The sequence below is a fragment of the Corvus hawaiiensis genome, chromosome 8 (assembly GCF_020740725.1).
Source record: "Corvus hawaiiensis isolate bCorHaw1 chromosome 8, bCorHaw1.pri.cur, whole genome shotgun sequence".
NCBI lineage: Eukaryota > Metazoa > Chordata > Aves > Passeriformes > Corvidae > Corvus > Corvus hawaiiensis.
In genome coordinates, this window is record NC_063220.1 from 7,816,296 (window position 1) to 7,835,554 (window position 19,259).

Sequence of the window (19,259 nt, forward strand, 5' to 3'; positions counted from 1 at the left end):
AGGTATTTAAACATCAGTTGTAGGAAGAGGTGCAGATGTTTCCAGTGATGGAACATTTCAGAACTCACAGCACAGTATTGTCAACAGTGTGTTATTACTTGATAGTAAGGAGTATTCAATAAATGTACTTATGTTTTGTCACATTGGACAGTCTTTGTAATCCCTTAACTCTTGTAGTATTCTTGAAGTGTTAGAAGAAGGGAGGAAAAAATACAAACAAAAAACCAAGAAAAAAAAAAACTCATTAAAATTATTATGGAAGAAATTCAAATTTCTCTCTCCATGATTTTTTTTCATAGTGCTCTAAATGCATCACCACCTTTGTAATACTCGTATTAATATTACAACTCTAATATGCAGCAACATTTTTCAATATACCAGCATCAATACTCACTAAACTGATTCTAATTTATTGCTTTCATTATATAGTCTCTACACACTGAAGAGATCTCTGATCTGCTTGTTCTGACAACAGAAGTGGCACATCTAAGAGAAAACAATGTTAAATTATTGTTTGAGCTCATGTATTATTGCCAAAGAGGGATGTTTCTTGTCTATGAAAGTAGTAAATGAAAGCAATCAGATTTTCATGCTATTTTAAATCTTGCTCTTATAACTTTCAGTTTATTGTATAATCCCTAAAAAACTACTTCATTGCCTTATAGAAATAATTTTTGAAAAGCTTCCACTTATACATGGATCAATGCTGAAAATATGGGCATGGCGAAAGTATAATTGCAGTTTTTAAATTGTTTATGCTTTTACACATGTATATGCTCAAGCTTTGCAATAAATTGGGAAGAGCCAGAAGTTAATCAGACAATAACTTCTGCATCTTTATTAGCAGACCTTTTATCCTGCTTCTCAAATTACCAAACACAGATGTTAACAATTCAAGAAGCAACCTTTTGTTACTCAGGCCTTCCAAGGAGACAGAACTGGCACTTCATAAATTGTCTATAAATATACACACATAAATAGGTGCTCCTGCAATATCTCAACATTTTCAAAATTCTCTTCCTTCCCTTTTCTCATTATTTAGTTGAACTTTGCTTAAGAAACCCTAAATCTACAGCCCAAATGTCAGAACATACCCCATGTTGCCTGACTCCCCATGACTTGTACAAGCTGCACAATGTAACTTGAAGTTGAGATGTTTCCACTTTGCTGTATTCTATCCTGTTTCTCAAACCATGTTAAACTGTTAGTTCTGAGAAGTAAAATCACTCATAGGAAATAAATCCAGACCACTTTCAGGAAAATTGCACTTCATACTGGACAGAAATTATGTCATATACCTCACTGAGCAGTGTCCTCTCTTTTAAAGTCACAAGTTGCAACAGGTACCTGTACTGTAATAAATATAATATGCTACATCTCCATGCAAAAAATTTTTGCACTACAACTTTTAAAAAAAGATGTAACACAAGCACTTTTTTCTTCAAAACATCATCAGGTATTTTTAGAGTAAAATTTAAAAAAAAAGTTCATTTCAATAATAACATTCTTGCTCAACAATAACATTGTTCATGCTAAGAACTGAGTGCTAATTCAGCAAAAAATATTGATGGAATATTAAAATTCCAAACATTCCCAAATGAAATATCTGTAATATTGCCTAATCCATTTTACACAGCCTATAAAACAGATAGGAGGAAATATCTCAACCCTAATACAGAAAAAAATATAGAGTAAAAAACTCCAGAAAAAATAAACATTCCCCCACTTGCTACAAATTTGATTTATAGGACCAGCAGTCAGGTACATAAAATAATAAACACTTTGGTTAAAATAAGCAAATTGAAATAACAGAGGAAGGAAAAATGGAGCCCCAAAGGCTGTTTTCCTCAACCCCAGTGCAGTCACCCATCCTTCAGAGCAGATTTATTCGTTGCCTCAGAGAGGGAACATTAACCACCACGGCAGGGCTCACTGACTACTTCCTGAAGGTGACTTGGAAACTCAATTTGCACCTGAAACAGTTGCCAGACATTAAAAGAAATATTATACTTTCCTAGTGTTACTTTTTTCTAAAGACCAGGAAATAAATACAGCTGTGCTTTCATTAATTCATGACTTTTTTTTTTTTTTTTTTTTTGGCCATGAAAAGAAAGTACTGCAAACCAAAATGTGCAAATAGAATAAATCTCTTCTTTTACTGTTCTGGTTTGGGGGAGCTTTTTTCAGATGATTAGCTTAATACAGACCAATTGAGACATACCATTACTTTTTGCTAGATATCAAGTACAAACTTTTTGACACAGCTTCTCTGAGATCTGAATTAGCATGTAAAAAGGAACAGCAAACTGTAGCAAATACTGACAGTCTGTTTGTTCTTGGTATTTGAAAAGCAGTGATTGTTCGTATCATCTACAACTGACCTTCACAGACCAGAGACTGTGGTAGGCAATCCTTGCCAACAGACATGAAGTGACACATTTGCATGATGTACTCATACACTGCCTGCCTTAGAATGTTTTCATTTTTCTCTCTCCACCATTTATTCTGCTGCTCATTCTAGCAATGACCTCTTCGTGTTCTCTTTCATCAGCTGTTCCGAGCACCAGGAAAGGCTCTAACACTTTAAAATCTGTCTGGCCACATTTTCAAAAACATTTACAGGAGCAGTATGTATTTCTACTCAACAGAAGTCGAAATCTAAAATTCTCATATCATTGATGAAAAAAAAGAGTGATATTGTTGCCCTTTTAAGACTTTTCTTCCCACATTTTGCACAGCTTGTCATTTTTACAAAATTATTCTGATGGCCGTGGCATTTCCTTAAGGGGCTAACACAGTAAAGTACATTTATTTGCCCATAACATAAAAAGACAAATCAAATACATATATATTACTTCTTTACCAGTGTATCTTCATACTCTTTGACAGATACATTTTTCAACTTTGCCTTAATGTCTAGTTTGCTATTGTATCTATTTTGTAGTGTACACTGCCGCTTTTTGACCTCACAGAGTTTGCTCTTCCATTTCATGTCAGCATTACCCTTTATATCAAGTGACTACCGAATTACACTTTGCTGTCAATGGGTTATATTTCTGGAACATATTTTAAAATAATATTCACAATTCAAGCTAAGAAAAAGTGACAATAAATTAATATCAAGGGCTCATAGGCTACTTTGAAATACGCTGAAATGGAGCCGAGTTATCGAGTCAGAAAGTTGAATTTGACAATGTCCACATTTAACCCAGTTTAAGTTCTCCTCAAGTTTATATAATCCAACGTTTTATCATCCTCTTGAGATAGAAATGACCCTCAGTTTACCTAAATGATCCTACAAGAGTCCCTCAAATACTCTCTAAGGGCTTCACAACACTAATTCTAAAGCTGAAAACACCTCAACTACTCTCTCAACTGTACAAACACATGTGCCAGGATTAGGTGGTACAGGACCCACAGCTGAACAGTGGAACTCATAATACAGGACATCTGCATTAATAGAAGAGGCTCAACTATCCTCCAGTGCTTCATGTTTGCCAGTGGAGAAAAGCACCCCAGCTGACATGGAATAATGCACTGGTTTGACCAAGAACTCCCAGTCAAAGGAACCAACACAAATTCTCTAACACACCACAAGACGCTAACTGAAGTCAGGGTGTGTTTTTTTCTATTTAAACTGGTTCAAGTTTTCACTATAGATCTTCCCTTGAAATCCCACAGATCAAGAATTCTCTTTTCCCTGGGAAGTCAGCTTGGGAAGCAATGCAACTGCAAAAGCACCACAAGTGTTTTCCCTTCACTGTAGGCAGGTAAAGCAAAGGGACTCTGAGGGATCCTTTCCTCTGGCGTTTGTTTCTTACAGCTCCAGTCTTGAGGAGCTCCAAGGCCTCCAAGGTGTCTGAGGAGTGACAGCTCCTGTCTCCTGGGACATGTGCAGAAACCACTCACACAGAGCACACTGAATACACAGAACAAGGATTCAGAAAGTATCCATCCCTGTGAACCCAAGCTCAATACACGGACAAAATGAAATGATGTGTATTTGTAGATACTTGCACTGGTTTTCTTCTTGTTTAAAACACTGCTTCACACATGGGCTAAAGTCCTCTGCAAAGCAAAGGATGTCTTCTGAATGAGGTCTCACCCACCCTCGCCTCATCAAGTTCTGTAACTACTCATACTTCATACTAATAGCTATTTTTCTGTTATACTATGTATTACATTGCAAGAAAAATGTTACAAACATAATACAAAAAATAATTATGGCACCTGTGGAACAGTCCCCTAATTCAGACTTTTATCTGCATGCAATATAAGGTATGTTTTTTCTTCTTCGTAGCAGTTAGAAAGTTAGTTTCTCCAGGGTTAATCGGTTCTATTTCTTTGAGATAGGGGAGCACATCTACATGAATAATCACTAAATTGACCCTGTCTACTTTGGCAAAAGGTGTTAAATAGTATCTATAGGAGAATGCCAGTCAGTAAATAAAGATATATTAACAGAAGCTACCAGAGAAAGCAAATAATCTTCATTTCAAAATTAAATTAGGGCTTTTTAAGCAAAGAAAATCCACAATATTAAAAAAAAAAAATAAAAAAATGAGAAATAAATACATACATGGAAAAATTCTCCAACTCAAAGTAGAAGCTGAAAGTGATAGGCAGCAAATCTATTTTTTTAGCCTGCTCAACAAAGCTGCAAGCCAACCCAGCATCTGGCAAATGAGTATGCAGAGCCTGGGGTGAGACCATAGTACTTTATTAGGAGCTTCAGATTCTTGGTGTGGTTATTGTTTTAATTCTCTGGGAGGCGACAATTGGTTTGTGCAGTTATTTTAGCTCAGGGCAAAGACACTGTTTGTCTGCTGCTCTTTATAAGTTCTGAGTTGGCAGGTTTGCTGGGGCTAATATTCTCTCAAACCACCCTAGAATTGTCTGATTTAAACTATAATCTGTTCCACTAGACTCTTTAAACATTAAGAAGATTTCACTTTAAATAGAAATTTTTTGTCTAAGTCCATATATTCAAAAGACAATGTCAGTCATTACTGTTACTGTATTTATAAGTAATATAGAGCTTTTTCAGTCGGTATTAAAGTCAATCAGTGTTAGATATAATTGGTGGAACTCATTATTTTAAGTCAAGCATGACAGTTGTACAATTACAATATGTATTTAGTTTAAATTAATGTTGTCCCAAAAGGAAACAGGAATTGTTCAAATCAGTAGCGAAGCTGGCAGCTGCTGGTACACATCTCCCAACTCGGCTGAAGCAAACATGTTTTCAAGAGCTAAAATTTATTGTTTATGCCCTTTAAGTTTCAACATAATTTTTAAATATCTGGAAAATCCCTGCTAACAGTTTTACTTATAGTGCTACTTGCTATTTATCTTCTGAAACACTCTCCTTGGAATGTTCTTGAGTTTTTCTCTAAGTATAACAAGTCTGCCACCTAGTGCTTTATGGTACCTCTAGTACACATTTACTTGACAATTCTTTCTTTACAATTTTACTGATAAAAGAGGTCATGTTCTAAGTCCATAAACATGCATGTTTGCCTACACACATTCCAAGTGCTTCAAAATCACACCACATCATCTTGCTGACAGGTTGCATTACATGTTTTAACAGCTATTAAGCCATATTTGTATTTTTTGACTAGCACACAACCATCTTGTAGTTGTGTTCTCCTGCTGTGAGATCTGAAAATCTCACAGAAATTGTAAAAGGAAAAACCTGAAAATTATTTTAAGGGGGAAAAATAAAAGGGAAAAAAAAAAAGAAAAAGCAGTATCACGTTGGTTTAGTATGAGAAACAAAGAAGCCATCGTGGCTGTGGTCCAGTGCAGCTCTGTGCAGTGTCTTTGGTGGGGAGTCCTGCCACCTGAGCACTGAAGACAGGCCCACCTTGGAACAGGCTCGGAGCTACATCCTGCTGAGATCGCCTGCCTGGGACCCAAGGCAACAGCTCTTCACTGGTGGCACCCTACATGGGACACAACAGCTGGAGAATGATGGGGAAAAGCAGCAGAAAGATTGCATTCACAAAATAAATTTCCAAGTAGCCCAAGAAGTGATTTGTGGTCTATCCCAGTGTTCCACTCACAAACTGAGTGCAATCAGAGCCAAGGCTCATTCCAGACCCATCCCGCTATGGGGAATTATAAGAGAGAATCGGGTTGTGAGCTGTAAAACCTGCCTGCAGAGGCACATGGCAGCACACAGAGGCTTGTCTCCACCGGACCCTGGGGGAAGGAGGCGTCACAGGGCAGAGCCCTACAGAGAGGAGCCTGCCAGGAGCTGCCTGAGGGACAGTGAACAGCGAGTGACCACCCCATAGAAGGACATCGAGAAAGGGTGCTGCTCATGTGGCAACACAGGATAGTGAAGATTATCACATGAGGAAATACTGTGCCTTGGAAAAGTGTATAAAACCAGCTCATTCCTTTGAGTAAGTGATTCAGATTCCCTGCCAGTCTGGGTTCGTGATTCAATCACTGACATCCTCCATGTGCCCCAAGAACAATTCCTTCCACAGAGGTTGCTTTTGTCTGCTTATGTCCACTCTTCTGTGAAGAGGATGATCAAGGTTTCTGCACCCCTTCATTTTGCCATGTTATCACAAGGCAGCTTGACCACAAAATCAAATTTGGCATAGTATTTAATGAGATTTCTTTTAACAATTTTAATTATCCTTTTTATTAAGTGATAACATTTGTAACATAATAACTTTACTAAAAATTGGCTTATATTAGAACTTTCATATGAATAAGTCCAGAAAAAAAAAGAAAAAAAAATACATTCCAATAATAAGGAAAACAGGTGGCATGAACTATCAGACCATGTCAATAGGTCTAATAAGCCTAGACTGCATTCTGACAACATAAATAAGGATGTATTATCTGATCCTTTTGCTCTGAGACAATACTGGGCTCATATTTCTAAAAAAAAAAAAAAAGGAGTCAGGACTAACAAAGTCTTTAGTCCAAAGACCAGATATGAAAAAGTAATTAAAATTCTTAACTTCTTAATTTTTAGCAAGTAAGACAAATTTTAAATAAAGCAGATAAAAGAAATAAGTGCTTGAGGGGTTTTTTCCAGGCACCACATACAATGCATAACAATATGGGTTAAAAGTTTTAAACTAAAATACGAATTTACTACAACAAATTGTATGGAGAATAGGTAAGGACTAGCACTTTTCTTTATTTTTCCCTTTTTGAAATCCTGGTGTGTCAGCAGCAGTGGGGCTAATTCAGCTTCAGGACCAGACCAGAATCCTTACGAGGCTCTTCAGCCAGAAGCAAAATTTGCTTCTTTGTCCCCAGCTCCCTGCACAGACACCAGATATTATCTTGAGAGTTTTTACTGAATGTACATTTCATAGTTTCTCACCAATTTTGCACATGAAAGTATCATTCTTCATCTTTGTGAGCTGCTGACATACTGAGGGAATTGCTTATTGCTATCCTGTCTGTATTTATACCAAGGAAAGAAGCAACAATCTTATAAGCTATAATGATTTTATGGCTCAGAGTTTAGAATGGCATAGCAAAGCCATAAACCAATTATTCAGGTCAATCCCAAAAAAGCCTTTGCAAAATGTTTAGTAGATCACATATTTTTTTCCTGTGGTTTACTTTGAGAAAGAGCAACTAATAAAATTTAGCCATTAAGAATTTAAAAAAAATAAGGAAACAGACCAACAAAAAAACTATGACTATTGTTTTCCTGCAAGTAGTAATGTTGGGGTTTTTCATACATAGCAACTAAACTTTGCAAATTGTTCTCTGGCTTTGTATTTCCTCCCTATATATCCAGGAGGTTGACTAGAAAACTCAGAGGTGCCAGTGTAATGTGTACTCCTGACCCCTAAGGCTTCTGCAGATGGGCCCACCACCTTCCTTCCTTGCATGCTTCATCCCAGAGGAACATTTGAGAGTGGCTGGTCAGTCACTACGTGAAGCCATCCACAAATGACATTTCATAAAACACTGAGGTAAGAGAAAAATTAGGACGAGCTCTGGAAGGAAACACCTAGAAAACAGTTAAAATAAAATTTGTCCATTCTTTCAACCTTTTTATACACAGATATTCAGGCCTTTTTTAAAGGCTGTAAATCCAACAAATATCTGGATCAGAGGCATATGATCAATAAATAGGTTTTAATTCCACAGAAAGCCGCAAGTCATTCAGTCCCTCCCCAGTTTAATTCCCTTCGCAAATGACCCATCCCTCGTGACCCTTCTCTAATCCTTCTCAAAGGTCAGGTTCTAATCTCTAAAAGCAGACCTGCTCTGCAGCAAGGGAAACTCCAGAGTGTTACACTGGATCTAAAATGCATATATATGTATATACATATACATACATATATATATATATATATATATATATATATATATAATGCAAAAGGCAAGCTTCACCTGATTTTTCTTTGAGTTCACAGATGGTCACAGGCCCACAAAACTGTCTGTCCAGCCCAAAGATGGAGCACTAGATTAATTAAAATTGTTCATTTATTGCAATTTTATTGCATTGTAACTACTTTCTGGCTGTGCATTGCTGAGGAAATCTTCTGGAATGCCTGAAAGTTTCCCACTCTAGAGTGTGATGCCCTGTAACTCACTATTGCTGCCTTTTTTAAAAGAGCAACCAGTCTACAGGAAAAAATGGAGAAGATATTTGTTCCCTCTCTTCATTCTTAATGGTGGTACCCAGAAATAATCAAAAATGCTTCTAAACAATTTTTTTTTAATGATAAAAGGGAATAAAAAACTAAGGTTTGTAAATCCATGTGCATTTTCTCAAGTTCATTGTCTTACCTAGAAATTTTCTTAGTGGTCAAATGGGCAAATCTTGAGTGCTCAGCTCATGGAAATTCTAACTATATGCAGGCAAACAATGTGATTTACACTCACTGGACTGATTTGTTGTAAGCTTTCATGCTTCTGCATGTAGCAGTATTAGAATCAGATGTACTTCTTGTTTGATATGTTGCACTGGAACTCAAAATAATGTACATAAGCCAGACATTTTGGGAAGTTTTTGACCTTAGAAATATGGCTATCTAAGAGAGGTTTATTATGGAAAGTATCACATCCTCTCAAAACAAGTGATGTTTAGCAAGCCTGTAATTCAAACCTTGTATTGTAACACATCATGAATTGTAAATTTAGACTTTCATTTTCTCTGGAACCCTGGATTAACCACTTCTCCATTTATGATTTAAAGCTTTGTATCTGCATACAACCCAACTGAAGATCACAGAAGTGGCAATTGTCCCAGTGATTCCTCCCAATCTGTCTAAAACCATCTGGTTTTCCTGCGTGTTCCCTTGCACCCAGGAGCTCTGATTCTGACAGCAATGTATCCCTAATGCTGATGTGTGAAGAGCTAATCCAGCCATTTGGATGCACACTTTGCTATCGAGGTGTCACTGCCATACATCACGCTGGCCCAGACACCAAGGAGCAAAAACAACAGCCAATACAAATGCATCACGACAAAATATTATATTTATGGTTTGTGTACATGCATAAGTCAGCTGCACAACCATCTCTGGCCTCCACTCAGGATTCATTTATATGGATTGAATCGGCTTCCAATCATTCACAGCAAGATTGGCCCCCAACAGAAAGGCCTAGGGATAGAGTCTTCCTACTAGAAATATAGAGAAGCAGACTTACCCTCAGCTAACAAAGGTATTTACATGGACAAACAAAACTGTAGCTTCTAAAATCACAAAGCTTTCTTTTTCATTAATGTTGTTTTTATTATGTATAAGAAATCTTTCATAAGATTGCTTCTGATATTCCTAAGCAACAGCACATTAAACACTTCTAGCTCAAGAAATCCTTCCTCTCATGAAGTTCTAAGCTGCAAATTGTTGGATGTAAAGAGAGAATCACCACTGTATGTTTGTCCATTTGTTATTCTCTTCCCCTGGCATTCAGCCACTACTGACAACAGGGTGCTAGAACAGGTAGATCATCATGCAGCTGCTCAAACATTCTTATACATTTAGTACTTTTCTAATTTCTATATCTATGAGGCCTGTTCTTATTTTCCTACTCTCAAAGAAGTTGTGTGTTTTCAATAACACAATTCAGTCACACAATGATATTAAAATAATTTCTAAAAATCCATGTACTATGCTTTTCACACAATCTGGATAATACACTACAGCATGCCACATTACACATTTCTTACTCTATTTCTATTAAGTTTTCATAATTTAAAGCAGAAAAACTACTCCTGTGCCATGTTTGGAAATGCCATATGAGAATGAAATCTGATGTTTAACACACTCTTCGTCTGATCTCTAGGATTTGATGGCTTTACTGCTCTGTTTATCCTTTTGGCATAGTATCTGTACTTAGATTAAATCCTTGCAATGTTTCAGTGTGTTACCTCCTATATAAATCTCATTCTTTTCGATCATGCCAGACCCATCTGTAATCTTCCTGTGTTTTTATCTGTGCAAAGATTGCTTCAGTCACAACACCATCCATGTGCAGCATTAATATTGTTTACTCTCCTACATCACTACGAAAGGAAACAAGTAAGGAGGAGACTAAAACAACCCATGCTCTCCCAGTGGCAAACTCTGTTTTCATTTACTCTCTTAAACAGTCTACTGATGTCAATACCAGTACCTAGACCAACACTGTTCCCCCTTCCTAGGCTTGAGGACAGGCAAGAGGGAGCAGAGGACTAGGCAAGAACTAGGTAAGGTGAGTGGAGAGCTGAAGGAGATGAAACCAGCTGAACTTTTATAGAGCAGTGAATATTCACATTATCACAAGTTGGAGGAAGTTCCTCTAAGGCAACAAGCATTCCTCAATCCACATCCTGCTGCTAAAGAGAAATTGAGGTCATCCAGTATCACACAAAATTTGTCCAGACATTCCAATTTAGGGCATTGTTTACACAAGTGGAAAAAAAAGGCAGAATTTAAGTGCTTAAAACTGGTCATTTTGAACATGGCTAAACTCAAGCATGTGACTAAAAGTTTTCCTGAAGAAGACCCTAACCACACAGCAAATTATTATCTGTATTCGCTGATTTTGATTCTAAGTTATAGAAACCGATGTCCCTAGAATTTTTATTTCTCACAATCTTACGCTGCTCATAAGTACATATAATTTATTTTTCCCCTCTCCAGGGCAAGAATATTCATGTGTTGTAAAAAATAAGAGTCTTCACTCCAAGGAAAAGTAAAGTGACAATGTAAGTGTCTAAAGAGAAAGTTTCTTAATGAGGAGTGAAATAAGCACAGAAAACATACCATCCAAATGCCTGTCTTGTACAAAACTGAAACATGGTACAGCCATATTTTAGAATCCTTATATAGATAAGAAATTGGAGCGTCTCTTCATGATGTATATATATTTTTAATACATGATTTAGCAGGAAATGGACTGTGCTGGTAAGAAATTGTCATTGAAATCTTAGGTCAGTCAGTTATCCACAGTTTAACAGATTATTTCCCATTATGATGTGGAAATAAAGATTTCCGTTATTTTTTATTAGTGCAAGCTCCCTATTACTACAATAACTCTGAGAATTGTTTATATGTGATACTTTAAATGACTGTAAGTATTAAAAGAAAATTTATCATTTCAAAACAACAAGATCTTTAAAGTATTTTGAAATCTGACAGAAGACAAATAACAGTAGCGAGTTAAAGGTGAAAGGGCATCTTGAATATAGCACAATTTGTCTCCAACATGATTTATAGACTCAGCCTGAAACATGATAGCAAAAAAATAAGGTTTTTCATGGAGGTGCCTGAGGTCTACAAATCTCATTACTGTCATTTCTTTTCAATCTCTTAAATTTAATAACATTTATTTTTAAAGGACAAAACAAACATTGACACACATATCCAAAACAGCCTATATAGCACTGTCTTCAAAGTAGGAACTTCTCATGTACTCACTGTAAACCTAAAAAAAGTATTTACTTAATTATTACAGACTTACAAAAATTTATTCTTCTAAATACTGATATGTCTGTTTTAAAGTAAGACACTTTTCTTATGCAAAAAAACCAACAAATGGAACTGAATTCATTGATCAAGAGCAACTTTAAGACAGTTTTAGGAGTATTTTCAACTTGGTCTACAACATTTAAAATTTATGTTCCAGCTTCAAGTATTACATTTGAACTTATATTGTCTGAAAGAAAAGAATTTAAAAACCCCACATCAATGTTTTTTAATAGCTGGCAAGGGAATAAATGTTTTAGGCCTAGAGATATGTCACTATCTGTAATATAGTAAGTAATTTACTATTTTGTTCTGTAAAACATACCTTGCAGATGCAAGCCATTTAAGGTAAGAAAGACAGATTAGCAAAGAAAATAAACATTCCTTTATTAGGTAAATGATGCCTTAAAGAGACTCTAAAATAAAGCTTTTGTGTATGTTGTAAAATGAAATGCTAAGAAACAAGGCCAAAAATCAGAAGGGATATTATAAGTTATGTTCAGACATATGTCCTTATGTATAAATGCAAGTCTGATGTAGGGATGATGTTAGAAACAACAGACAAATGGATCCAATTGTCTGACAAAGAGCAGGTACTTGCAAAAGTCACAGAAGTTAAAACAGTGTTCTCCAACATCCCATCTGTTTTTATGATGATTAAAATTACTATTGAACTTGATATTGGCACAGTAAAATTGGCACAGCTCACTAAGGGATTTCTACACATGGGTAATAAGCATTCTCATCCCTTCAAGTCCTTCACTATTACTATCAAAACTGCAACACTTCAGAGTAAACTTGCCAGAGGCACCTTTTCTACAACATTAAGAACATGGAGACAACACACAGCCTCCTTTTATGATACTGTGGAGAGCAGCTGTGTCTCATGTCCCTGGGAGGCAGACTGGCTAAACCACTCAGAATGTCCCAGGGAATAGTGCTGTTTATACTGTTTGCATTTCTCCACCACAAATTCTGTCTTTAAAGCATTGACACAATTACTATTCCTTTCATTCACATATGATGAGATACAGAGAATAACCCCATGGCTTGGTCAGTCCCTCTAAGCTACATGTAAGGAATCAACTTCTAGTAGACTTTAATTTGTGTTCTTGTGGACAAAGTAAGAGAAGCCCAGCGGGGCATTTTATTTTTCAGTCAAAATATCAATGTGCTTAATTTTTGAAAATCTCCAGAAACTTATTTTGTTTTTCCAAGGAAATGAAATCATCATATCATATGTAATCAACATTTCAGTATGCAGCATTAAAATTACAAATACTCACAGTAGCATGTTCCCCTAAGTGGATTTCCAAGATACCTATTTTCAGAGTCACAGCTGCAGGGGGAAAAAAAAAGACAAAACCAAACATTCCCATTAAACACAGTATAGTTTTAATAAAAATGCAGTGAGAATATTTATTCAAATAGCATGAGTTTCAGTACTAGCAACACAAATACATGCAAATAAGAAGTACTTATTATAGTTCTTAATGAGAGTGTGCTACTTTCTGGAGACACCTGTCATATAATAAACCCAGAGTGACCAGACTCTTCAACAAAGAACTTCAGTCACCTGCCTGAAGTCGGTGCCTGCTGTAGGACTGAGGGCAGCAATTCTGGTCTCTCTGCACTCATGAGCAAAGGAGGGCCAGGCAGTGACCCCGAGCACTGATCTCCTTATCCCTGTCCCCTCAGCCACAGCTGATTCCCTCTCCTGGTTTTGATCTGGCCCTCCCCAAGCCAACAGCTGAGCACCCATGAGAGGGATAACTGACTGCAGAAAGTGTTCCCAAGGATGTCCCCCCCTAACATGCACAGCCCTGAAACACTACTAACTCTTCAGATGAACTCAAAAAGAACTCAAAAACAACAATGGGGGAAAAAACCAAACACCCAAAGCAAAAACAAACTCCCAAAGCATCCTTAAGCATAAAATAATTATCACATTTCCACAGCTCCACAGAGGGGAACCAGAGCTGTGCTGTCTGTCCTAGAGGCTTCTCCTAAGCTGTGCAGCTGCAGCCAGGCTATGGCAACTGGCTCTAGAGCCAGGACTTGCAGCCAGAGCTGCAGCACAGCAGCGTCTCAGCTCCTTAACTTCCATGAACTTCAGAGGCAATTGCTCCTCTTCACTGACCACCCAGGGCATCAGGGGAAATTTAAACTGAATGTGATGTACTGATGCTGCTGACGTGTACATGATAAGAGCTGGAGAAATAGCTTTCTTATTGATAAGATATATAACTATTTTCAGAGAGATAAAATATCCTACAGAAATTCAGTTCAAATCCAGTTATATAGCATTACTCTAAAAATGCCAAATACCTTAATAGAAAATGATTCATTTGCTTCAGGTTTCCTTGGCTATTTCATTAAAGTCTCCAGCAAGATTAGAGTTTTCTCTTAAATATACAGAAAGATTCACAAAACAAAGAGAAAGCTAATCACTGCCTATTAAATTTCATATAAATATTTTCCCAGAGGTAATCTGAATCATTTAATATCTTGGACTATCTTTTCATTACTTTATTCTAACAAACTTGATTTGGAAGGAGATATTTTTGATTTTATTTGTGAGTACTATTAAAAATACCTTCTAACTTGGATGTCATATCATTTAACAAGTTTCAGACTTTAAAATATTTTAATTTTTGTATTTCTGCTGGTTTCCTCAACATTTTCTAACTGGTGATTCCTAACATGCTCATTTTTATTAAAAAATTAGCAGAAAATCTCCTTGACCCTTTGTTACAATACCATAAAGAAAATAATCAGCACTGGCAATAAAACGAGAAAGTAGAAAAAATATGTTCTGGACTCTGCCCTTGCGCACTCCTGATCCCACATTAGCATGAGAACTCTTTGCAGGGTCAACTATACTGAAATTCAACACTTTTTAAATATAATAATTTTAATAAATAATCTCCAAGAAAACAAATCGCCCTATGCCTCAAGTCTAACTGCAGAACACAATTTGTGGTCTTGTTCACAAAGACTCTCTGGCCCTACAGTCCTTTCCACACAATTGAGAAGACAGTCTGCTCCTCAAGTAACTCTCTTGCATGTACTTGGAAGGGAGAAAATCTCTCAAGTAATAACACTGGTCTGCCTGACATGGGATTTTTCTAAACATCACAAAACACTAACAAAATTCCTCAAAGAACAGTTTGTCCTGAAACAATAAAAAATATATTCATGTCTGAAAGGGCCTTTAGGTTTGGAATTCTGAAGGAGAGCTAAGAGAAAAGGACCACTTTCAAATTACGGGTTTAAAAGAATTCCCTTTTCTTGTATGTAAGATTGCCACATAAATGACACAAATTATAATAACATGATAGAGGTTATTGTAAGAGGAATATTTTTTCTCTGGAATTGTTTCAAATGCAAAGTAGATTGAACGTAGTATTTAGAATATGCTGGGGTTTTATACCTGAAGGAAAAAACAATATAAAAAATAAATTTGTATTTAGAGTCTGAGGATGAAGGCAAGACATGGTATGACATGGAAGAGCAATATCCAACTCCCATTAACAATAAGCTGTACAACTTTCCACAGAGAGAAAACAAACAAATTGCACTGTGAACTCTTGCCCAGTCACAGCACTCACCAGTGGTGCTTTGACCTTGAGATGAAAAGCCCTTTTTTTTTTAAATCTTGAAAATCTTAATGAAAAAAAGACAGCTGTTTCCATACAGCTTCCTTTCTCCATTCAGCTGCCCTTCTAATCAGATGCAACCATCTCCTGTGGATCAATAAGTACCAGAACCCAGGGATTTCCAGCATCACATATACCTTTCTGGCATTTTTATTTCTATTTTTATCACAGAAAAAAACCTAAACATGAATAAATGAAATAAAAATATCTGTAAGCTCCATTTAATATGTCACAGGCTTCACAACTTACAGGAACATACAAAAGAATGGTTAATACAAAAATTACTAGGTTCTAAATATTCTGCAACAAGTATTCATAAGTATTCATTCAAATCCGAATAATTACTAATTCCCTAACAATTACAGAAGTGACCTTCAAATATCTTGAAAAGAAAATGGCAATGCAATTTTACAGCCGTTTCAGTTGTTTCAGCATCGTGTCTGATGCAACAATATGTGCAATAGAAAAAGAACAGTGAATTGCACCACTGCAAAGTATTTTGATGTATTATCATAAAGAGTAAATACTCTCTGTGTTGGGAGGCTCATGGAAGTACTGAAGGAGGAGGTGATTTTGGGCAGGAGGGAGCCCCGTGCCAGCCTGTGCTTGGCCTGGTGGGTGTTATCCCAGAGAAGCTCCCAGCCTGTCGGGAGCAGACACGGCTCTGTCTGAGCACAGGACAAAAGGCACCATCAGATGTGAGGAGGAGGGAGCTCTCCATGGACAGCACCTGTACAGCAGAAAGGCAAAATCCTTGCTGGGTCCATGCAGTGCTGCAGGCACAGAGGAACCCCAGTAACTGAAGGGGCATGAGATTTACCTGTTCTCTGTGTTCTTTTAATGCCACCTCATTAAAACAGCTGCTTTATTATGCCATTTGTTGCCAGGCCTTTCATGCAGGCCACTTTCATAATGTATATCAGGAATAACAGGAGGTGGAGTTCTTACTAGTTAGGGAAGTCTGTTTTAATTTAAATGGAAGATACTACTTAAACACTTGGTTTTCAGTGGATGGAAAAAATGAAACTAATAGGATTAAGAGTATATCTGAAATTATTCACATGAGCATGTATGCTGGGTTTCGATTAAATTTAGTTTTGTCTTTTAATCCTCTCCTATTTTATTAGCATACATATTGCTCTGCATTAGTCACTGACTATGGTTCCAATTACAAAATTTCCTATTCGCTGAATTGTTTCCTTATGAGCTTTATCCATTGTAGTAATTTTTGTACCTTTTCCAAAAGCCAGCACACATTGGACCATATGTGAAGCATAATATATGCCTCATATCTGAGAAATGGAAGCTATGCTCATTATTTTATGTGCCTTAGGGCCATGATCATTTGCTTTAAGTGGTCATAATGAATGAGCAGTTCCACTCTGGCAGGACTCCAAAGACACAGCTCCCATTTACAAGGACAAATGGAGGAAGGCTCCTATTAGGTTACATACAAGTTCTATGGTTTGTTCCAATACAAAAGTATTCAATTCATCAAGCTCACTGACCTTTACATGGCCTGCTATTAGCACTTATTTCCCAAACTCTCCCTCAATTATCCTTTCAAAACTGAACCATTTTCTTTCACTTTCTTTTTATCTCCCCAGATTTTCTGGAAGTTCAAAATAGAAGTCATTGACAAAGGCATTAAAAAATAATTTTTCTCACGTTTTTCATGACCAAGTGAATGATAATTTCTCTGTTTCTCTTTAAATACAGTAAATGCATGTAAATGAGTACATGTTTACAGTAAGATCGCCAGATTTGGGTTTTTTCCTAATGAACAAAAGGCTTCTTTGTGAGACAGAGTTTACAAACAACCTTTTGTTGAATCTTAGCAAAGTGTATGGTCCTGTGCTCTGTATCTTGCAGGCTTAAGAAAGCCAAGGAACTGACAGCAGGGGAACATACATATGCCTACGTTTATTGTTCTTACTGGCATATCCCTTAAGGAAGGACATACCTTCAAGCTTCTCACCTGAGTAAAACTGTCAATATAACACCAACCTAGAGCAACAGCTTTCTAGACAAGTGATTTGGTCACTTGGAAACCTTCCTATAACAGTTCATTTAACCTTTAATGCTGAAGGCAGAAGTTTCCGCAGTTCTGCCACTGCCACTAATTGGTAAATCTTTCCTTTCATATAAAAGTGAAGCAAAAACAGAGGAACAGGGGAAAACTAACCTAAGTACAGCCAGACTTTCCTTTAGCTGAGTGTGTTTTTAATACCAAATTCTCAGGGAAGGCCACTCTAACAGACAATATTCTTTTAGTCAACTGGCTCCCTGCTGACACAGTTTTATCTTGTTCTGGCCCAGACCAAGGCTTGTCAACTATACAGTTATAGCATATTATGTAATATAGATATTTATGACCCTTACCTCATATTTTGTCCTTGCAAATTAACAGATCGCTTCCACAGTGTCAGGGGAAGAGCTGTCACCTGTCTGATCTACAGCTGGTCATAAACAGGCCTGGGATTTTGCCCAGGTTCCCAGAGTTGTATCTGCAAGAGGTTCCCAATAAATTAAGACTAATGGTCTGCTTTAGCAGAGTACCCCTGGTCCCTGACTGTTGACTTGTCCCAGCTTTTGAATGAGTCAGAACAGTTTCCAGGACTACTACTCAACTCTGTCCTAGCCTTTACTCCTCATGCTGTTCCCTTTCTAACCAGTGGTCCTGGTGCTGCTGTCTATCACTGATTCCTGCTTCTGATCCCTTTGTCCCCAGTTCCTGATCTTGCACAACAGGTTCCTGGTTTTATTCTACTTTCCTGGTTCCAGACTGGTAAGATGCTATGGGGGTTTAGAACACTGGAATACTATTTAACATAACAAAATCTGGTTATTTGGGACACCTTGCAACAGAAGTTCAAACAGTGTTTATAAGGCTGTATCTAAGACTTCTCAAGTCCCATGGTAAACCCTGTGGCATCATAAGTGGATATGAAGAATTACTCCATACTACTGTATATTACTACATCCTCAGCATTAAAAATATGTCCATGCTGTTGACTGCAGCTTTCGCAGATAATTATGAGACAGTTGATGAACATTTAGTTCAGATTCACATGCAGGTTTTTATGCTGCCTGTTGGTTATCCCTTCCTGAAAGTCATGAAAGATATCCTACTCTTACAGTACATTTCCAGCAATGAGAAAATAAGCTGAGGTATGTGCTTAACTGCAGTCAATAAGTGTAACTGGCTGTAATTCATAACATTTTGGAAGTGATGCCATAGAAACTGCAGATTTTCAGCTCAAGAGTGGTGACTCATGGGTGAAAGCAATAACCCAAGAACAGCTGGGGTTGGTAACTGGACCAGAGCAGTGAGTAACTGATACCTGAAAGCCCAATTCACACTTAGACCTGGTCAAGACTTAGGTCTTGGCTGAGACCTGCTTGGCATCCATACCTTTGTCACAGAAATGCCCAAGAACAACCACATCTTCTGACCATCCACAACAGACATGGTCAGCAGCAAGAAAAGTGAGTGACCTCACAACCAGCAGCTACAATGCAGCAGCCAGGCTCATGTTTTGGGAGTTCAAGCATGTTTAAAAGACTCAGAAACTGCATCATCCTTCCACAGAAGTGCAAAGATTTAGATGCAACAGCTGAGCTCAGATGACATATTTAATGAAAAATA

The 19,259-nt window shown here is 37.1% G+C and overlaps 1 protein-coding gene across 5 annotated transcripts in view; it reads right to left on the reverse strand.

The window, feature by feature from the left end:
• The window catches only part of ATRNL1 (attractin like 1), a 448,295-nt gene that overhangs the window by 266,000 nt on the left and 163,036 nt on the right, over positions 1–19,259 (reverse strand). For all 5 annotated transcript variants that reach the window (XR_007205109.1, XM_048310902.1, XM_048310901.1 and 2 more), the window contains exon 21: positions 13,238–13,290. Coding sequence is in view for 4 of the 5 variants with exons in the window: in XM_048310902.1 (XP_048166859.1) it covers positions 13,238–13,290 (53 nt within the window). In the remaining variant the exon portion in view is untranslated. The remainder of the gene's footprint in view (positions 1–13,237; positions 13,291–19,259) is intronic.